Source organism: Mesoplodon densirostris, chromosome 1 (genome assembly GCF_025265405.1).
Source record: "Mesoplodon densirostris isolate mMesDen1 chromosome 1, mMesDen1 primary haplotype, whole genome shotgun sequence".
NCBI lineage: Eukaryota > Metazoa > Chordata > Mammalia > Artiodactyla > Ziphiidae > Mesoplodon > Mesoplodon densirostris.
Window position 1 is genome coordinate 222,680,218 of NC_082661.1, and position 23,153 is coordinate 222,703,370.

Below are 23,153 nucleotides of genomic sequence, written 5' to 3' on the forward strand. Positions count from 1 at the left end.
TGCTGAATAATATTTCATTGTGTAGATGTACCACAGTTTGTTCGTTCACCTGCTGAAGGACATCTTGATTGCTCCCAAGATTTTATGAATTATGAGTAAAGCTGCTCTAAATATCTATGTGTAGATTCTTGTGTGGACATAAGTTTTCAGCTCATTTGGATAAATACCAAGGAGTGCATTTGTTGGATTGAATGTTAAGAGTATGTTTAGTTTTGTCAAAAACCACCAAACTGTCTTCCAAAATAGCCATACCATTTGTATTTCCACCAGTAATTGATGAGAGTTCTTGTTGCTCCACATCCTTGGTAACATTCAGTATTGTCAGTGTTCCAGATTTTGGCCATTCTGATAGGTGTGTAGTACTATTTCATTGTTGTTTTAATTTGCATTTCCCTGATAACATAAGGTGGAGCATCTTTTCATATGCCTATTTGTTACCTGTATATCTTCTTTGGTGAGGTATTTGTTAAGAACTTTGGCTGATTTTTAAATTGATTTGGTCATTTTCTTATTGTTGAGTTTGAGTTCTTTATAAATTTTGGAAAACAGTCCTTTACTAAAAGTGTATTTTGCAAATATTTTCTCCCAATCTATGGCTTATCTTCTAATTCTCTAGATATTGTCTTTTGCATACATAAGTTTTTGATTTTAATGAAGTCCAGCTTATCAATTATTTCTTTCATGGATCATGACTTTGGTGTTGTGTCTAATAATGTATCATCATACCCAAGGTCATCTATGTTTTTCCCTTACATTATCTTCTAGGAGTTTTATAGTTTCGTATTATACATTTAGGACTATGATCCATTTTCAGTTAATTTTTGTGATGGTTGTAAGGTTTTGTGGTGGTTGTAAGGTATCTAGACGCATTTTTTGCATGTGAATGTTTAGTTGTTCCATCACCATTTGTTGAAGAGACTGTTTTTGCCCCATTGTATTGTTTTTGCTCCTTGGTCAAAGATTAATTAACTATGTTTATGTGATTCTGTTTCTTGGCTCTTACTCTCTTCCACTGACCTATCTGATTATTCTTTTGCCAAGACCTCACTATCTTGATTACTGCAGCTTTATAGTAGGTATTAAAGTAGGGTAGTGTCAGTCCTCCAACTTTCTTCACCTTCAATATTAAGCTGCCTGGTCTGGGTCTCTTGCCTCTCAATATAAACTTTAGAATCAGTTTGTCCATATCTGTAAAGTAACTTGCTGAGATTTTGATTGTGATTGCATTGAATCTATAGATCAAGTTGGGAAGAACAGACTTCTTGACACTATTGAGTTTTTCTATCCATGAACATAGAATATCTTTCCATTTATTTAGTTCTTATTTGATTTTGTTTATCAGAGTTTTGTGGTTTTCCTCATATAGATATTGTACATATTTTGTTAGATTTATACCTAAGTATTTCATTTTGAGGGGGTACTATTGTAAATGGTATTCCATTTTTAATTTCCAATTCCATGTATTTATTGTTAGTATATAGGAAAGCAGTTGCCTTTTGTATATTCACCTTATATCCTGCAATTTAGCTATAGTCACTTCCAGGAATTTCTTTGTTGATACCTTTGGATTTACTAGACAGTCATGTCATCCCAACAAAGTCAGGTTTATTTCTTCCTCCCAGTATGTGTAACTTTTCTTTTTCTTGCCTTAATTGCATTAATAAGGACTTCCAGTATGATAATGAAAAGGGATGGTGAGAGTTACATCCTTGCCTTGAACATGATCCTAGTGGGAAAGCTTTAAGTTTTTCACATTAAGAATGATGTTAGCTAAAGGGTTTTGATAGATAGTGTTTATCAAGCTGAGAAAATTCCCCTTTATTCCTAGTTTACTAAGAGTTTTTATTATGACTTTGTGTTGGATTTTGTCAAATGCTTTTTCTGCATCTATTGATATGATGATATTATTGTTTTTATTCTTTTTTGGCTTTGATTTGCTAATATTTTGTGAGGATTTTTGCATCTATTTTTATGAGTGATATTGTTCCATAGTTTTCTTGTAATGTCTTTGTCTGGATTTGGTATTAGGGTAATGCTGGCCTCATAGAATGAGTTAGGAAATATTCCTTCTGCTTCTATCCTCTGAAAGAGATTATAGAGAATTGGTATAATTTCTTCCTTAAATGTTTGGTATAATTCACCAGTGAACCTGTCTGAGCCTGGTGCTTTCTATTTTGGAAGGTTATTAATTCTTGATTCAATCTTTAATAGAAATAGGCTTTAGGCCTATTCATATTGTCTATTTCTTCCTCTGTGAGTTTTAGCAGATTGTGTGTTTCAAGGAATTGGCCCATTTTATTTAGGTTATCAAATTTGTGGCATTGGCTTGTTCATAGTATTCCTTTATTATCCATTTAACATCCATGGGATCTAGAGATCTAGAGTGATGTCCCCCTCTTTCATTTCTCATGTTATTAATTTGTGTCTTCTGCTTGTTCACATGCTCGCTTGCTCTCTGTCTCTCTCCCTCTCTCTCTCTTCCCCTTCTGTTAGCTTGGCTAGAGGCTTATGAATTTTACTGATCATTTTGGAGAACCAACTTTTGGTTTCATTGTTTTTTTTTCTTTTTTCTCCAATTTTCAATTTCATTGATTTCTGTTCTAATTCTTATTTCTTTTCTTCTGCTTACTTTGAATTTAATTGGCTCTTCATTTTTAGTTACCTAAGGTGGAAACTTAAATTTGGTTTTAGATCTTGCTTCTTTTCTAATACATGCACTCAATGCTAACAATTTCCCTCTAAGCACTACTTCTGCTGCAGCTCACACATTTTGCTGTTATATTTTTATTTTCATTCAGTTCAAAATATTTTTTTAATTTCTTTTGAGATTTCTTCTTTGACCCATGTATTATTTAGAAGTATGTTGTTTAATCTCCACATATTTGGGGATTTCTCAGTTATCTTTCTGTTATTGATTTCTAGTTTAATTTTATTATGGTCTGAGAGCAGACATTGTTCAATTTCTTTTCTTTTAAATTTGTTAAGGTGTGTTTTATGGCTCAGAATGAGTTCTATCTTAGTGAATGTTCCATGTGAGCTTGCAAAAAAATGTATATTCTGTTTTTGTTGGATGAAGCAGTCTATAAATGTCAATTATATGCAGTTTATTAATGGTGTTGTTGAGTTCAATTACATCCTTACTGATTTTCTGCCTGCTGTTTCTGTCCATTTCTGAGACAGAGGTATTGAGGTTTCTAACTGTAATAGTGGATTCATCTATTTCTTTTTGAAGTTTTATTAGTTTTTGCATTGCATAGTTTCACACTCTGTTGCTAGGTGTACACACATTAAGAATTGTCATGTCTTCTTGGAGAATTGACCCCTTTATCATTATGTAATGTCCTTCTTTATCCCTGATAACTTTTCTTACTTTAAAGTCTGCTCTGTCTGAAATTAATATAGCTTCTGTTGCTTTCCTTTGTTTAGTATTAGCATGGTGTATTTTTCCATCCATTTACTTTTTTTTTTTTTTTTTTTTGCGGTATGCGGGCCTCTCACTGTTGTGGCCTCCCCCGTTGCGGAGCACAGGCTCCGGACGCGCAGGCTCCGGACGCGCAGGCTCAGCGGCCATGGCTCACGGGCCCAGCCGCTCCGCGGCATATGGGATCCTCCCAGACCGGGGCACGAACCCGTATCCCCTGCATCGGCAGGCGGACTCTCAACCACTTGCGCCACCAGGGAGGCCCCATCCATTTACTTTTAATCATTATATGTTTCTATATTTAAAGTGGGTTTCTTGTAAACAACATATAGGTGGGTCTTGTTATTTGATCCACTGTGATAATCTCTGTTTTTTCATTGGTGCATTTAGACCTTGACATTCAAAATGATTACTGATAGAGTTGGATGAATATCTGCCATATTCATTACTGTTTTCTGTTTTGCTCCCCTTGTTCTCTATTCCTATTTTTGTCTTCTACTCTTTTTCTGCCATTTGTGATTTTAATTGAGCATTTTATATGATTCCATTTTTCTGCTTTTTTAGCATATCGGTTATGCTTAAAAACATAATTTTTTTAGGGTTTATCCTAGAGTTTGCAATATGCATTTACAACTAATGCAAGTCTACTTTCAAGTAACACTGTATTACTTCATAGGTAGTATTATTACCTTATAATAATAAAATGATCCTAATTCTTCCTTTCTAGACTTTATATCATTGCTTTCATTTATTTTATTTATATATAAACATACACAAGCGTATATATGTAAATATTTATATAAGATATGTACATAAGCATACATTATTGAATATATTGTTGCTATTATTATCTTGAACAAACTGTTATCTTCTAGATCAATCACAAATAAGAAAAATATTTATTTTACCTTCAGTTATTCCTTCTTCGATGCTCTCCCTTCATTATGCAGATCTGAATTTCTGATCTATATTATTTTTCTTCTCACTAAAGAACTTCTTTTTTTCTTTCAGGCAGGTCCACTGATAATAAATTATCTCAATATTTGTTTGTCTGAGAAAATCTCTATTTTTCCTTCAGCTTTAAAAGATAATTTCACAGGGTACAGAATTCTGAGTGAGTGATTTATTTCCCTTATACTTTTAAGTATTTCAGTCCACTCTCTTGCTTGCATGGTTTCTGAGGATAAGTCAGATATAATTCTTACCTTTGTTCCTCTATAGGTAAGGATTTTTTTCCTCTAGCTTTTTCTCAAATTTTGTTTATTTTTGATTTTCTGCAGTTTGAAGATGATATCCCTAGGTATATCCCATTTTGGGGGGGATTTTCCTAGTTGGTGTTCTCTGAACTTCCTGGATCTGTGTTTTAGTGTCTGACATTAATTTGGGGAAATTCTCAGTCATTACTTTTTGAAATATTTCTTCTGTTCCTTTCTCGCTTTCTTCTACTTCTGGTATTCCCATTATGCATATGTTACACTTTTCATAGTTGTCCCACAGTCCTTGGATATTCTGTCAATTTTTTTTCTTTAGTCTTTGTTCTCTTTGCTCTTCAGTTTTCAAGGATTCTATTGCTATATCCTCTAGCTCAGAGATTCTTTCCTCAGTCATGTCCAGTCTTTACTAATAAATCCATCAAAGTCATTCTCTGTTTCTGTTACAGTGTTTTTAATCTCTAGCACTTTTTTATGGCTCTTCTTAGGATTTCCAACTCTGTGCTTACATTGCCTATCTGTTCTTGCATTCTGTCTAATTTTTTTTAAACATCTTTATTGGAGCATAATTGCTTTAGAATGGTGTGTTAGTTTCTGCTGTATAACAAAATGAATCAGCTATACATAAACATATATCCCCATATCTCCTCCCTCTTGCATCTCCCTCCCACCCTCCCTATCCCACCCCTCTAGGTGGACACAAAGCACTGAGCTGATCTCCCTGTGCTATGCGGCTCCTTCCCACTAGCTATCTATTTCACGTTTGGTAGTGTATATATGTCCATGCCACATTATAGCCCTTAGCATTCTAATCAGTGTTGTTTTAAGTTCCCAGTCTGATAATTCCAACATCCCTGCCATGTCTGATTCTAGTGCTTTCCCTGGTCTCTTCAAATTGTATTTTCTACCTTTTGGTATGCCTTGTAATTTTTCTTGATAACTAGACATAATATACTCTATAAAAAGAACTGCTGTAAATAGGTCTTTAGTAATGCGGTGGTGAGGTGTTGGCAGAGAGGAGGCTTTCTAGAGTTCTGTGATTAGGTTTCAGTCCTTTAGTGAGCCTATGCCTCTGGACTGTGAACCTCAAAAGAGTTTCTCAGTTTTTTTTCTCCCCTTTGGATGGGAGAGGATTATTCCAGTGGGCTGCAGTTGGGTATTTCTCTTCCTCTGGTCAGTTAGAATGTGGTAATACCCCCAGTAGATTTGGCTCTAATTAACTAGTTTCCGCCCAGGGCAGGCCTTGTTAAGAAGAACAGAGTGTCCTGGAGTACTTAAAGATGTTTCCGGTTCCACTGAAGCAGGAGGGCATGTTCCCCAGTATTTGCTGTGGGAATCTTATCAAGCTCCTAGAGGTAAATTTCAAAGTATTGTGTTCCCCCCACCTTTGGGCTGAATTCCCCTGGAGTTTTTAACTCTCAGACTTGTCCTCATTGAGTGTCTGGCAATTTGTAAACTACGGTTCAGGTTTCTCTACCCTGGCACTGGCTGCTGGGGCCATTTCCACTCCTGAGTTTCTGCTGTGGTAAGCTGAGACTCTCTATCCACCTGCCTGTCTCTCCAGCCTTGGGGGCAGCAGTTTGTGCTGTGTCCACGCCTCTCTTAAGAATCAAAGGAAAGTTATTGATTTTTTAGTCTGTTCAACTTTTTGTTTGTTAGGTTGGAGTGGCAACTTCCAAAGCTCCTTAAATATGGAACCTGCAGGAAGTCCTATGCTTCTCATTTTACTAAAACGGGAACCTACAAAATTGACAATTTTGTAACTTGATTTTTTTTCATTTATATCATAAACTTGTTCCTTGTTGTTAAATATTCTTTGATGGAATTTTAATTAGTGACAGTAACTTTTATCACATTACACATTTTTTATCTGGTCCCTTGTTGCTTAAACTGCTCCCAGTTTTCTGCATTATAAACAGTGCTTCTGTGAATATTCATAGAGTTAAATCTTTTGTACATCCATGATTGTGTCCTCAGGGTAAAGAAAGTAGCTCTTCTTAACCTAATACCAGAGATGAATTAGCAGAAAACATCCTAGATACTGCTGCAGTGGAACAACTTACACCTTTTAAGATATATAAAATGAGATCAGTTTCCTTGTTCTTTCATCAGTTCACAAAGTGATTGAGCCAGTTCTATACCACCTTTCACTAATTTGGTGTGTGTGTGTGTGTGTGTGTGTGTGTGTGTATGTATGAGAGAGAAAGAGAGTGAGAGAATGAGACTGCTTATGGAGGTGTTTAAAATTGTTAGAAAAATAAAGGCTGTTTTTCATTTCATTTCAAGCAAGACTAGTACTGGGAGAATCTGGAAATCCCAGGTGCTTTTGTACTTTTATTCTGTAACTTCCGTAAGACAGAAAAAAAAAAAAAAAACCCAAAACAAAACTCTCTCCTTCTTAGATGTGACATGGAGACAGCTCCTCTCCAGAGGGCATCACTTTTGTTACTCTGCTTTTCTGATAGAATTACCTTATGAAACTGCTGACTTCACTTTCTGGATGCAGTGAAACCAGAATTCTAGCCAACTTCATCTATATTGCCTTGACTCTTCTTCCTTTTTATCCTGTCAATTCCCTTTTGCCAAAGACTACTAGGACACACCTGTCCTTGAACTATTTTTTTTTGCTAGTTGCAATGAAGAGAAGGCCACCATGGAGAACCATGGGACACCTCAGGAAGACTGTATTAAGAAAAGACTCATTGGGGCCTCCCTGGTGGCGCAAGTGGTTGAGAGTCCGCCTGCCGATGCAGGGGATACGGGTTCGTGCCCCGGTCTGGGAGGATCCCATATGCCGCGGAGCGGCTGGGCCCGTGAGCCATGGCCGCTGAGCCTGCGCGTCCGGAGCCTGCGCGTCCGGAGCCTGTGCTCCGCAACGGGGGAGGCCACAACAGTGAGAGGCCCGCATACCGCAAAAAAAAAAAAAAAAAAAAGAAAAGACTCATTGTAGGATTTAGGGTTGCATTTAATGATTTGAGGAAGGGTTCATGGAAGCAGGGCTTTGCTATAGTTTGCTTGCTGTCAAAAAGCACATGTAATTTTATGGTTTTGTGTATTAACGACTTATTGAGAAGCAGGGTAACCAGCTATACCAGTATACTTGAAACTGAGGGGGTTTCTGGGACACAGTGTTTTCAGTGCCCAAACCAAAAATATCCCAAGCAAACTGGGAGGAGCTGGTTACCCTACCTGGACGGCGAGAGAAGCGAAAAGAGGCTGAGACTGGAATTGGTAAAGAAGCAACATCACTCACAGGAGCTAGGATTCAGGATGTTTGGTTATTTTGTGGTTTGGATAGTATTCGTGTTTTTGCCTGGATTCAGACATGATTACAAAGTGGTCTGATCTCTGACTTGATCCATCATGGTGACAGGTGGCCTTGTCCGATGGTGATGTTCTGCAAAATTGTTGATGTTCCGTAGGAGAACAGGAGGCCACCTCCTAGCAACACCAAGGCCTTCACACAGTATCAGGCCAGTATCTAGCTGTCAGGAGCTGTTTTCCTTTTCTCCAATTCCTTTCTTTGAGGATTTGAGAGATACATTTGAGGTTGGCCTAAGATGACAGTTGTGAGAGTCTCTAGTGGTGAGAGCCTTGGTTCCAGTCATATTGGTTCTGTGCCCTAATGAAATGCTCTGGGCTTTGAAACATTGAGTAATAAAAGTATTATCCATCTCTCTTAACACAACTCTTCTTCAATAGAGAAAAGTGTCTTAATGATTGAGACGATGCTAAGTTAATAAATGTTAAATGTTTTAAAAATCAAATACTCTTTTCCCTTCTTTGAGATTCAAAATTCACATTAGCATATTTTAGTGTTCTTAGTAATACTGCCATAAAGAAACCCAACTTATTTAATTTAGGACACTTTTTTCCCAGAACACATTAACATTTTGATGAACACTAATATTTCACTATTAAACTAGTGTTTCATAGAAATACTAGTTTATTTAGTGATTGTCTCCTAGTTATGCTTTTTGTTTTTAAAATTAGAAATATATGTGAAGGGTAAATAATTGTTCTGATTTAAAATGGATAAATTTTCTTAATTATAGGCATTGAAAAATAGTTTCATGTATTTCAGATTTATTGGTTTAATATTAAGAGACAGTATTAAATGGTGGTTGGATTTTTTTGGGGAAAATACTTAACTAGTGGATGAAAATATTATTATGTATTTGATTTAGTTTAGTAGCTTAAGGTTATAATACTAGTTAAATTATGAAGAATTATTTTAATTCTTAACATTGGTTCATTTCCTTTAGCTGTCTTAAACTCAGTTTGGTTGTCCCACATATTAATTGTTTAGCAATTATAAATAAATCAATTGTTTAGCAATTAGTTTTTATAACAATGGAGGAAATAATATGGCCTTAGCTATATTGTAATCTACATTCATGAACTTTCCTCTAGGTTCTGAGGACTACCTTGAGGTCATTATTCCAACAGACCCAAGAGTGGAACATTCTGGGCAAATAAGTGAGAGAAAGGAAATTGAAGAATTATCAGAAGCTTCAAGAAGCACCATATCACAGGCGGTGGTGCTTCCCGCTGAGATTCCATGTGAGGTCAGTAAAGACGCCTTGTTATTTAAGTGACTGCATTATTTTAATGGATACTGCATTTCACTAGAATGTAACTAACACTAGAAGCTACAACATAGAGGCATTGTCGTCTACTCTGTTCATGGCCATGTCCTCAGAACCCAGAACAATATCTGGTAGTTAGTAGGCATTTGATACATATTTGTTGAATAATAAAGTATTGAAACATATATGAAAGCATCATTTTATTAAATGTTACTTGACGCGTTACAGACAGATTTACAATTGCTATATATATCAAGCTATTTAAAAGAAAGTTGGATTCATATTAACCAGATCAAGGATTTTATTTTCATAAAAGGAAATACATTCTTGAGTAGACTTTGAAAATACTTATGTTTTATGACCACTGATTTTTAAATTATAAAACATATATCAAAGGCCTACATTATGAAGTGGAACTATCATAGAGCTAGAAGAGCTGGTCCTTTGGGGAATAAAAGTATAATGTTAGAGGGAGTGGATTTCTCAGGAGGTGACTATATGAACACATGTTGCCAACATTTCTTCCTTCTAAGTCTTCATTGGACTGAGCCACTAAAATAAGCCTACTGCTAGAGCTTGACCAAAACTTGGGCTACGTAATCTCCAGACAATAAAAAGATGCTGGTCCTCAGTGTCTATGGTATGCTTGACCAGGAAGAGCAAAAGATACAGGACGACCTTGAGAGCTGCATGAGAGGGTCCTTCAGGTGGACGCCAGTAGGTTAATGTGATAGGAGCTGCACTTGTCTGCTTACTGGGAGGCATATTTTGGGAGAGAATCCCCTGATCCTGATGATACCAGCAGCCCTGGGAGAAGCAGAACGTTCTGTGCAGTTTGGGAAAGCTTAATTCCCTCACCTCCAGACCCCACGCCCAAGCAGGAGAATCGCCGTTTTATTATGTTATCAGTTCCAGAGGAACAAAATCTTCTTTGACACTCGCTTAAAGACCCCAGGAACTGAAACTGTACAGGTCTGAGGGAACTTGAGATAGAGGATCAGGCAAAGAACAATTACAACCTACTTGAGGAAGGGAGATCAGGCCAAACAAGCAGAACCAGTGGCTCCTATTGAGTCAGAAATAATGGAAGAGACAGAAATAAATAGAAGAGACTATAAAATGGAAATCAGAACTGTTCTCAAGTAGGTAAAGTCAAAGCAAAAAAAGCAAAAAAAAAAAAAAAAAGCCCTCTGGAACTAAAAATTGCTCACCAGGAATTATGCAATGAGTCTAAATAGCTGCTTACAAAAATATCTGCAAGAGTAAAATTTGAACAATATAAAACCTTTCCATTATTAAATTGCAGAGAAATCAAAATCCAAAAATTAAACCCCACTGCCCTCCAAGCAGAGATAGCTCACTCAGATGGCTGAGCAGGATGAGGGTTCTTTCGGTAACAGAACTGTGGGCTTTTACTGACATGGATACAATTCTTTCAGACCCTCTGCAGTTACATTATTTCAATTCCAAACCTCTCTTGGGTACCCCACTTTTTAAACAGTCCTAAGAGTTGAAAGGTCATATAAGATTATTTTAGCATCAGACCTACACACTAAAAAATTGAAATAAACAAATCCCTGGACCAAAAATAGTCATCCCAGTCAAAACCTTGTATTCTCAGAACCTAGATCTTAGTAGAGTCTGAATCCAAGTCCCAATTTCCAAGCACCACAGGAAAGATTATGTATATCCAAATGAGTGAAAATCATGTTTTAGATTTGCCAGGATAACGTTCAGTCTATGCCAATTGTCTGAAAGCACAACCTTTGAACATTTCTGAGAAGTCTTTGAATTACTGGGTAAGTAGAGACCACTTAAGGATACGGCCTCCTTTCTCTGGAAGTGATATTTTGAGACTTCCCTGCCATCGTATAAAAATCTAGAAATTTACAAGACTATGCTTGCTAGTCACCAGGTCATATTTGAGATGTGCCTCTTTCTCACCCAGTATCTTCAATATCTATGAATTTCCCCTTATCGTTTTATGTTTCCAGCATGCCAGTGCTGAGTTGACTGGTTCAATCTACTGGCACCGTCTTCATTCTCTCTGATGACCAGAGAATTAGCTTTAATCTCACCTGTTGCCTCTTGCTGCAGAACTGCTTGGGTCTGTGGACCTGCTCCTGGAGAAGTGCTCTCCCTGTTCCCTCCTCCGCTCTGGAGAAGCAGCATAAGTAGATAGTTTAACTGAGGCTGCTGTTGCTTTTGACCCCAGGAGCCTGGCAGTATTTTTTTTTTGTGCGTGTGTGTGTGTTAGTTTCTGCTTTATAACAAAATGAATCAGTTATACATATACATATGTTCCCATATCCCCTCCCTCTTGCGTCTCCCTCCCACCCTCCCTATCCCACCCCTCCAGGCGGTCACAAAGCACCGAGCTGATCTCCCTGTGCTATGCGGCGGCTTCCCACTAGCTAGATATTTTACCTTTGGTAGTGTATATATGTCCATGCCTCTCTTTCGCCTTGTCACAGCTTACCCTTCCCCCTCCCCATATCCTCAAGTCCATTCTCAAGTAGGTCTGTATCTTTATTCCTGTCTTACCCCTAGGTTCTTCAGGACTTCTTTTTTCTTCTTAAATTCCATATATATGTGTTAGCATACGGTATTTGTCTTTCTCTTTCTGACTTACTTCACTCTGTATGACAGACTCTAGGTCCATCCACCTCATTACAAATAGCTCAATTTCATTTCTTTTTATGGCTGAGTAATATTCCATTGTATATATGTGCCACATCTTCTTTATCCATTCATCTGATGATGGACACTTAGGTTGTTTCCATCTCTGGGCTATTGTAAATAGGGCTGCAATGAACATTTTGGTACATGACTCTTTTTGAATTATAGTTTTCTCAGGGTATATGCCCAGTAGTGGGATTGCTGGGTCACACGGTAGTTCTATTTGTAGTTTTTTAAGGAACCTCCATACCGTTCTCCATAGTGGCTGTACCAATTCCCATTCCCACCAGCAGTGCAAGAGTGTTCCCTTTTCTCCACACCCTCTCCAGCATTTATTGTTTCTAGATATTTGGTGATGGCCATTCTGACTGGTGTGAGATGATATCTCATTGTAGTTTTGATTTGCATTTCTCTAATGAGTAAAGATGTTGAGCATCCTTTCATGTGTTTGTTGGCAGTCTGTATATCTTCTGTGGAGACATGTCTATTTAGGTCTTCTGCCCATTTTTGGATTGGGTTGTTTGTTTTTTTGCTATTGAGCTGCATGAGCTGCTTATAAATTTTGGAGATTAATCCTTTGTCAGTTGCTTCATTGGCAAATATTTTCTCCCATTCTGAGGGTTGTCTTTTGGTCTTGTTTATGGTTTCCTTTGCTGTGCAAAAGCTTTTAAGTTTCATTAGGCCCCATGTGTTTATTTTTGTCTTTATTTCCATTTCTCTAGGAGGTGGGTCAAAAAGGATCTTGCTGTGATTTATGTCATAGAGTGTTCTGCCTATGTTTTCCTCTAAGAGTTTGATAGTTTCTGGCCTTACATTTAGGTCTTTAATCCATTTTGAGCTTATTTTTGTGTATGGTGTTAGGGAGTCATCTAATCTCATACTTTTACATGTCCCTGTCCAGTTTTCCCAGCACCACTTATTGAAGAGGCTGTCCTTTCTCCACTGTACATTCCTGCCTCCTTTATCAAAGATAAGGTGACCATATGAGCGTGGGTTTACCTCTGGGCTTTCTATCCTGTTCCATTGATCTATCTTTCTGTTTTTGTGCCAGTACCATACTGTCTTGATTACAGTAGCTTTGTAGTATACTCTGAAGTCAGGGAGCCTGATTTCTCCAGCTCAGTTTTTCTTTCTCAAGATTGCTTTGGCTATTCGGTGTCTTTTGTGTTTCCATACAAATTGTGAATTTTTTTGTTCTAGTTCTGTGAAAAATGCCAGTGGTTGTTTGATAGGGATTGCATTGAATCTGTAGATTGCTTTGGGTAGTAGAGTCATTTCCACCATGTTGATTCTTCCAATCCAACAACATGGTATATCTCTCCATCTATTTGTATCATCTTTAATTTCTTTCATCGGTGTCTTATAATTTTCTGCATACAGGTCTTTTGTCTCCTTAGGTAGGTTTATTCCTAGATATTTTATTCTTTTTGTTGCAATGGTAAATGGGAGTGTTTTCTTGATTTCACTTTCAGATTTTTCATTATTAGTGTATAGGAATGCCAGAGATTTCTGTGCATTAATTTTGTATCCTGCTACTTTACCAAATTCATTGATTAGCTCCTAGTAGTTTTCTGGTAGCATCTTTAGGATTCTCTATGTATAGTATCATGTCATCTGCAAACAGTGACAGTTTTACTTCTTCTTTTCCGATTTGGATTCCTTTTGTTTCCTTTCCTTTTCTGATTGCTGTGGCTAAAACTTCCAAAACTATGTTGAATAAGAGTGGTGAGAGTGGGCAACCTTGTCTTGTTCCTGATCTTCGTGGAAATGGTTTCAGTTTTTCACCATTGAGGACGATGTTGGCTGTGGGTTTGTCATATATGGCCTTATTATGTTGAGGAAAGTTCCCTCTGTGCCTACTTTCTGCAGGGTTTTTATCATAAATGGTTGTTGAATTTTGTCGAAAGCTTTCTGTGCATCTACTGAGGTGATCATATGGTTTTTCTCTTTCAATATGATAATATGGTGTATCACGTTGATTGATTTGCGTATATTGAAGAATCCTTGCATTCCTGGAATAAAACCCACTTGATCATGGTGTATGATCCTTTTAATGCGCTGTTGGATTCTGTTTGCTAGTATTTTGTTATGGATTTTTGCATGTATGTTCATCAGTGATATTGGCCTGTAGTTTTCTTTCTTTGTGACATCCTTGTCTGGTTTTGGTATGAAGGTGATGGTGGCCTCGTAGAATGAGTTTGGGAGTGTTCCTCCCTCTGCTATATTTTGGAAGAGTTTGAGAAGGATAGGTGTTAGCTCTTCTCTAAATGTTTGATAGAATTCGCCTGTGAAGCCATCTGGTCCTGGGCTTTTGTTTGTTGGAAGATTTTTTATCAGAGTTTCAATTTCAGTGCTTGTGATTGGTCTGTTCATATTTTCTATTTCTTCCTGATTCAGTCTTGGCAGGTTGTGCATTTCTAAGAATTTGTCCATTTCTTCCAGGTTGTCCATTTTATTGGCATAGAGTTGCTTGTAGTAATCTCTCATGATCTTTTGCATTTCTGCAGTGTCAGTTGTTACTTTTCCTTCTTCATTTCTAATTCTATTGATTTGAGTCTCCTCCCTTTTTTTCTTGATGTGTCTGGCTAATGGTTTATCAATTTTGTTTATCTTCTCAAAGAACCAGCTTTTAGTTTTATTGATCTTTGCTATTGTTTCCTTCATTTCTTTTTCATTTATTTCTGATCTGATTTTTATGATTTCTTTCCCTCTGCTCACTCTGGGTGTTTTTGTTCTTCTTTCTCTAATTGCTTTAGGTGCAAGGTTAGGTTGTTTATTTGAGATGTTTCCTGTTTCTTAAGGTGGGATTGTATTGCTATAAACTTCCCTCTTAGAACTGCTTTTGTTGCATCCCATAGGTTTTGGGTCGTCGTGTCTCCATTGTCATTTGTTTCTAGGTATTTTTTGATTTCCTCTTTGATTTCTTTAGTGACCACTTCGTTATTATGTAGTGTATTGTTTAGCCTCCATGTGTTTGTATTTTTTACAGATCTTTTCCTGTAATTGATATCTAGTCTCATAGCGTTGTGGTTGGAAAAGATACTTGATACAATTTCAGTTTTCTTAAATTTACCAAGGCTTGATTTGTGACCCACGATATGATCTATCCTGGATAATGTTCCATGAGCACTTGAGAAAAATGTGTATTCTGTTTTTTTGGATGGAATGTCCTATAAATATCATTTAAGTCCATCTTGTTTAATGTATCACTTAAAGCTTGTGTTTCCTTATTTATTTTCATTTTGGATGATCTGTCCATTGGTGAAAGTGGGGTGTTAAAGTCCGCTACTATGAATGTGTTACTGTCAATTTCCCCTTTTATGGCCGTTAGTATTTGCCTTGTGTATTGAGGTGCTCCTATGTTGGGTGCATAAATATTTACAATTGTTATATCTTCTTCTTGGATCGATCCCTTGATCATTATGTAGTGTCCTTCTTTGTCTCTTCTAATAGCCTTTATTTTAAAGTCTATTTTGTCTGATATGAGAATTGCTACTCTAGCTTTCTTTTGGTTTCCATTTGCATGGAATATCTTTTTCCATCCCCTTACTTTGAGTCTGTATGTGTCTCTAGGCTTGAAGTGGGTCTCTTGTAGACAGCATATATATGGGTCTTGTTTTTGTATCCATTCAGCCAATCTGTGTCTTTTGGTGGGAGCATTTAATCCATTTACATTTAAGGTAATTATCAATATGTAGGTTCCTATTCCCATTTTCTTAATTGTTTTGAGTTCGTTATTGTAGGTCTTTTCCTTCTGTTGTGTTTCTTGCCTAGAGAAGTTCCTTTAGCATTTGTTGTAAAGCTGGTTTGGTCGTGCTGAACTCTCTCAGCTTTTGCTTGTCTGTAAAGGTTTTAATTTCTCCATCAAATCTGAATGAGATCCTTGCTGGGTAGAGTAATCTTGGTTGCAGGTTTTTCTCCTTCATCACTTTAAATATGTCCTGCCACTCCCTTCTGGCTTGCAGAGTTTCTGCTGAAAGATAGCTGTTAACCTTATAGGGATTCCCTTGTGTGTTATTTGTTGTTTTTCCCTTGCTGATTTTAATATGTTTTCTTTGTATTTAAATTTTGACAGTTTGATTAATATGTGCCTTGGCGTATTTCTCCTTGGATTTATCCTGTATGGGACTCTCTGTGCCTCCTGGACTTGATTAACTATTTCCTTTCCCATATTAGGGAAGTTTTCAACTATAGTCTCTTCAACTATTTTCTCAGTCCCTTTCTTTTTCTCTTCTTCTTCTGGAACCCCTATAATTCGAATGTTGGTGCACTTAATGTTGTCCCAGAGGTCTCTGAGACTGTCCTCAGTTCTTTTCATTCTTTTTTCTTTCTTCTGTTCTGCAGTAGTTATTTCCCCTATTTTATTTTCCATGTCACTTATCCGTTCTTCTGCCTCAGTTATTCTACTATTGATCCCATCTAGAGTATTTTTAATTTCATTTATTGTGTTGTTCATCATTGCTTGTTTCATCTTTAGCTCTTCTAAGTCCTTGTTAACTGTTTCTTGCATTTTGTCTATTCTGTTTCCAAGATTTGAATCCTCTTTACTATCATTATGCTGAATTCTTTTTCAGGTAGACTGCCTATTTCCTCTTCATTTGTTAGGTCTGGTGGGTTTTTATCTTGCTCCTTCTCCTGCTGTGTGTTTTTCTGTCTTCTCATTTTGCTTATCTTACTGTGTTTGGGGTCTCCTTTTTGCAGGCTGCAGGTTCGTAGTTCCCATTGTTTTTGGTGTCTGTCCCCAGTGGCCTAGGTTGGTTCAGTAGGTTGTGTAGGCTTCCTGGTGGAGGGGACTAGTGCCTGTGTTCTGGTGGATGAGGCTGGATCTTGTGTTTCTGGTGGGCAGGTCCACGTCTGGTGGTGTGTTTTGGGGTGTCTGTGGACTTTCTATGATTTTAGGCAGCCTCTCTGCTAATGGGTGGCGTTGTGTTCCTGTCTTGCTAGTTGTTTGGCAAAGGGTGTCCAGCACTGTAGCTTGCTGGTCGTTGAGTGAAGCTGGGTGCTGGTGTTGAGATGGAGATCTCTGGAAGATTTTCGCCGTTTGATATTATGTGGAGCTGGGAGGTCTCTTGTGGACCAGTGTCCTGAAGTTGGCTCTCCCACCTCAGAGGCACAGCACTGACTCCTGGCTGCAGCACCAAGAACCTTTCATCCACACGGCTCCTCAATTTGGGATGATTCGTTGTCTATTCATGTATTCCACAGATGCAGGGTACATCAAGTTGATTGTGGAGCTTTAATCCGCTGCTTCTGAGGCTGCTGGGAGAGATTTCCCTTTCTCTTCTTTGTTCTCACACCTCCCGGGTCTCAGCTTTGGAGTTGGCCCCGCCTCTGTGTGTAGATCGGCCGGAGGGCGTCTGTTCTTCGATCGGACAGGACGGGGTTAAAGGAGCAGCTGCTTCGGGGACTCTGGCTCACTCAGTCCGGGAGGGAGGGAGGTGCACGGAGGGCGGGGCGAGCCTGCGGCTGCAGACGCCGGCGTGACGTTGCACCAGCCCGAGGCACGCCGTGCGCTCTCCCGGGGAAGCCGTCTCTGGATCCCGGGACCCCGGCAGTGGCAGGCTGCACAGGCTCTCCGGAAGGGCGGTGTGGACAGTGACCTGCGCTCGCACACAAGCCTCTTGGCGGCGGCACCAGTAGCCCCAGCGTCCCACGCCCGTCTCTGAGGTCCGCGCTTTTAGCCGCGGCTCGGCCTGTCTCTGGAGCTCCTTTAAGCAGCGCTCTTCATCCCCTCTCCTCGCGCACCAGGAAACAGAGGGAAGAAAAAGTCTCTTGCCTCTTCGGCAGGCAGGTCCAGACTTCTTCCCGGACTCCCTGCCGGCTAAGCCTGGCAGTATTGATCCCTCTGCTGAGTCATCTTTCCCAGCATTGTTCCTTTCCATGGATTTTGGATTTCCTGGACCTTGAAATTTTGTGCTCCTTCAAAAACAGCAGAAAAAAAGGTTTTTTTCTTCAACAGTTTTTTTCATGCACTAGTGAAGATGTGCGTCCAGTGTTATATTTATGTAAGTTATTCCCTATGTTTCTAAGAAATACCTAAATGAGTTTTAACAGTTTAATTCTGCTGCTGAATTTTGCCTCTTTTCTAGGATTAGCAATATTTGTTCTATTTTAGTATGTGTTAATTTTTTTTTTCGTTGGTATGGGCCAGGATATTTGCTCTTCTAGCATATTCTTCCTGATTTTGTCTTGTATAGGGTAATTGATCATGAGAGATATGAAATCAGTGAATTCTAAGCCTGCTAATAATAAGCACATCCATTGTTGAAATTAATTTTATTCAGTTTTTGTCCTTGATGAATAATCCACCTGGGAGACGTTCTTCCATTGGCATAACATCTAAATCAGAACAGGACCTTGTCTATTATTTGCTAGCTTCTTTTCCCTTTGCTGTGTATTTACTCCAAAGTCCTAATTTCATTACTTTCTCAGGCAAATTCCCTCAGAGTAGTGGTTCTTATCTGGGACTGATTTGGCTGTCTCTCCCAAAGGGATATTTGGCAAAGTCTGCAGTCAGATTTGTTGTCACAACTGGGGGGTTGCTGCTGGCATCTGGTGGGTAGAAGCCAGGGATGCTGCTAAACATCCTACAGTGCACAGGGCAGCCCCCACAGCAATGACTTCTCTGGTTCAAACATGTCAGTACTGCCAAGGTTAAATCGTGCCCCAGAACATAGGAAATACATTTGTGCCTCTTAATAATAGGTCACCTTCACATCACCTCGTAATGGCATCAAGGAGGCAGTGTTCTTCTTCAGAGGCTTGTCTGCAGTCCTGTCAGTTGTTCTATGATCACTTGTTAGAGCTGCATCAGCTCTCAAAAGTGATTCAGTCACTGGAGTTTTTTTTTAATGGATTTGACCTGAATCTTGAAGAGAGAGCCTATGAATGTTTTCCTCAGTGGCCCTCTCGGAAGTACTGTCGTTTGCTCTCAGATGCCTCTTGCCTCTCCTGTGATTTCTCTGAGCCCCAGTCACGGGTCAGTAATGGCCTCTCTATTGCTTCTTCAGTAGCACCATCCTAAAGAGCAGTCAAGAGTGAGCTTATTTTTTCTATCTTGTTTTACCTGTGTAGGCAGGACTTCAATATGTCATTCTCCCTTCCTTTTGATAGAATCTGCTGCAATCGCAGCTTTTCTCCACCCCAAACCTCTTACTTCCTTTGGTATAATTAACTGATATTTCTTTATGTTATTCTCCCACTGCTACTGTTCTGATAAGACTGGAATATGCTTTTAAAAGTAGGCTGGTCACTTGTTGATTTCTTGAGCAAATTTAGTTCTTAAAGTTATAGCATAACCAGAAAAGGCCTTTTAGGGGGACTTATCAGCATTTGGATCTCTATTAATTTCATTGAATCCTTTTTCTATCTGAATCCTAGAACATGGCATATTCCCTAATAAAGACCTTCATTTTCTTTGACCTTCACTGATGTTTAGCTTTGTGGCTGCAACCATAATATGAGACTCCAAACCTAAATCTGTATAGACCACAGATTATATAACCAGTGACTCTAGAGAAACTCTGAGAATATATAAAGGGGTGTGACTTGTAGAAGGGCCCACAGGCAAACTACAAAAACTTCAGAGATTAGCTCCTACCTGTTCACTCCTTGGCACTGAATACAGTTTAAAACAATACACAGAAGCGAACAGCACTGCCCCCTTATTTCTGACACCAAGTCACACACTAGTCCTTGGTAGCCAACCTTAACTTAAAGTCAAGTCCTGTGATTTAATTGAAAAATACAGTTAAAGCAGCAAAAGATTATTGTGTGTATCAATGCCTAAAATGTCTATGTTGTGAAGTATTACCCCTTTCGAGATAAGGTTTTACGATGACAAAAGATGTTTTTTCCCTGTAACCAAGTGGTTCTCAAACTAAGCAGCATATAGAGATTACTAGGGGAGGTTTTAAAAAGTAATAATGTCTGAATCCTACCCCCAGAGATTCAGATGTAAATGGTCTGAGTTACGGCCTGGAGATTGGGAGTTTTAAAAGCTTCCCAGGTGATTCTGAAGGTGAGAATTAGCAGCTAACTTTGGAACCGTTGCCATAACCTAATCCTTGCTCTGCTGTCACGGGTCAGATTAGGGTCAGCTGCAGGGACTTGCACAGTGCTGGCTTAATGAGGCCCCTGCACCTGTGCTTGTAGAGCTAGTGCCTATTAATTATGAATATGAAAAGAGCCATTTGTCTGTGTGCAAGTCATAGTAAGCTGATATGATCCACTAAGATCAAAATCCTTTGTTACCGGTACTTAATGATTCATTAAAGCCTAAAGACACCCATCCTGACAGTCTAGAAACTCCACTCCCTGTGTTGTATTGTAGACAGAGTTCCAGCCCTTTTGGTGAGGTCTCAAGGGTTGTGACCATTGCAGCGAATCTGTAGAGTTTGGAAGTGATCATTATTATAACTCTTTCTCTTTCTGGATGGTCAGAGCCAAATAAGGGATAAACAGAGAAGTCAGAAAGATTGAGAGCAAAATAACAGCTTCATAACTGATAACACTCAATTGATGACCATTTGAGTGTCCTAATATTTCCTCCATTGAGTTAAATGTGCCCCAATAATTATATGTTTAATTAAGACGCCCATAATAGTTAAGGACAGGGCTGGACGAGTGCAGGCCTTCCCTCCTCCGAAGCCCCCCTTCGTGCATGGAGATGCAGGAAGCAGATGAAGCTGTGAGTCCTGAGGGGGATAAGGGGTAGAGCTTGCTCAGTGTAAAACATGTCCTGTTTTTATAGAGGTATTCTATCTGAATTGAAAAATACATACAGATCATCTCTTATGTACCTAATTCTTACAAGATGCCGCAACGATATGAAAAAATAAAAATACCTTTGGGATGTTTAAAATCTATCTGGGAAGCCTAGACACAGGCATGAAAAGCGTATTAAGACCAGAGGGCGTGGCTTAGAAGGGGTCAAATGAGGAGTACAGGTGCGAAATGTTTCATGATTCCTTCGGAAGTTGTGCGCGAAACCTGAGTTGGACCTCGATGGCGAGGATACATGTGGGGAGATGGAAGGAGAGGAGGAACTCAAGGGCATGCCAACGTACGTACAAACAGGACCAGCTACCTAATGAGCAGGGCCCGGTTCAAAATGAAAAGGTAGGGACCTCTGTTCAAGTTCTTAAGCATTTCAAGCTGCAACAGCAGAACATTAAGGCAAGTGCAGCGCTCTTCCAAGTGCAGGGCCTGTGAAGCTGCAGAGGTTGCGTGCCCATGAAGCTGGTCCCGGGCACAAATGAGGCGTCAGCGCCTCCTTGGGGGTGGTCTGTGTGCTTGTCTTTTGTTGAGAACTCTTCTCTAGAAATGGTTGAAAGGTGGAGTCCTGCCCTCTATTAGGGAGAGAATCTGATGCATGAGAAGCAGCCTGTGTGAGCCCTCGTGAATGAGAATGAGTTCTCTAGGTGAATAAACACTGGGAGAGGATATCCGCTAAGGCTCACTACGTTTGGAAAGCGAGAGGTCAAAGTTGTACAAGAAGAGATGTACTAGGGAAGAGAACTCTGAAGAAGTTTGAAGCCGAGGATCTTGGGATCTGAGCCAAAGTGAAGTGGGAAGCCATTAAAGCTTCAGAGTAAGGGGTGAGATGTGAGCAGTGGAGGGATTGAAGAACTGCGCTGGCAGTGAGGTCCTGTGAAGAGGAGGCGGCAGACGTGAGCACCAGGAGGGCTCCCATTCCTGACCTCAGCCCTCAGATGAAGCAGTGCGTGGGGAGGCACAAGCAAAGAAACAGAGAAGTGTTTTCCGACATGTAGGGTGTGTGAGGCCAGGGCAATAGGTGGAATTGGGGGATCTTTTCTCGATGAGCAATTTACTCGGTGTGGAGAAATTTAGTGCAAAATAATCTGTGGACAAATACTGGAGAGTGCTAGACTCCGATGGAGAAATGCCTGAAGTGGATGTGTATCAGCTGAAATGATTTTTTTAACATCAACATATTTGTAGAAACTCTTTTTTTCAGAGCTTTAAAAATGTAAGTTTTATTGGTGGGATTTATGCTTAGGGAGAGAATATTTAATAAGAGAACTTTGAAATTAATGACTTTTGGATAAACACAATTTTATAAGAGCATGTAACTGAGGTTTCTGTTTATTTTGTGAAGGACTGAAATTTAGTTTGACTTTGAAGAAAGCCTTTGAAGGGTGATATCTGAGATAACCATAAAAATATATTTCATTTTAGTTATTTTGAAGGATTTAAACAGCAAGATGTAAAGAGTAGTACAGATTTTAAATTTAGATAGTTCTGGTTGATCTTCAGAATGTAACTCTCCGTATTAGTTACCCTATTTGTAAAAGAGAAAATGATAGCCTTCCATTTTGGTTTTGGGGTATGTGTGTATGTTTGTGTGTATAGGTATGTGTGTGTTTGTTTTGGTTAGGATTAAAGGAAATGGCTTTATATAAAAAGCATAATTCCTAGTATAAAACAGATGCTCAATAAGTGTTTAGTCCTTCTTTTTTTCTATATTAATTCTAATCTTCTTATCCTTAATTTTCTTTCTGGATTGTTTTCAGAAAAGGTTTTCAGTAACCCTTTATCTTATGTATATAGATTTAGCTTTTCCACCTTAATAAAATCTTGAAATTTTTAGATTTATAACCGTTGTCAACTCAATAGCCTTCACTGATACTCATTGTAAAGAGTAACCAGAGAACCTCTATTAGGTAAGATTAAAACTACACTTGACCCTTGAACAACAGGGGTTTTGAACTGCATGTGTCTACTTAAACATGGATTTTTTTGTTTTTAACATCTTTGTTGGACTATAATTGCTTTACAATGGTGTGTTAGTTTCTGCTTTATAACAAAGTGAAGCAGCTATACATATACATATGTTCCCATATCTCTTCCCTCTTGCATCTCCCTCCCTCCCACCCTCCCTATCCCACCCCTCTAGGTGGTCACAAAGCACCAAGCTGATCTCCCTGTGCTATGCGGCTGCTTCCCACTAGCTATCTATTTTACATTTGTTAGTGTATACATGTCCATGCCACTCTCTCACTTCGTCCCAGCGTACCCTTCCCCCTCCCCGTGTCCTCAAGTCCATTCTCTACATCTGCATCTTTATTCCTGTCCTGCCCCTAGGTTCTTCAGAACCTTTTTTTCTTTTTTTTAGATTACATATATATGTGTTAGCATACAGTATTTGTTTTGAACAGGGGTTTTGGACTGTATGGGTCCACTTAAACATGGAGTTTTTTCAATAGTAAATACCCCAGTACAACATGATCT

The 23,153-nt window shown here is 38.9% G+C and overlaps 1 protein-coding gene across 6 annotated transcripts in view; it reads left to right on the top strand.

Annotated features, from left to right (window-relative positions):
• The window catches only part of BANK1 (B cell scaffold protein with ankyrin repeats 1), a 330,740-nt gene that overhangs the window by 70,613 nt on the left and 236,974 nt on the right, over positions 1-23,153 (top strand). For all 6 annotated transcript variants that reach the window (XM_060095040.1, XM_060094993.1, XM_060095029.1 and 3 more), the window contains exon 3: positions 9,046-9,200. In XM_060095040.1, the coding sequence (XP_059951023.1) occupies positions 9,046-9,200 (155 nt within the window). The remainder of the gene's footprint in view (positions 1-9,045; positions 9,201-23,153) is intronic.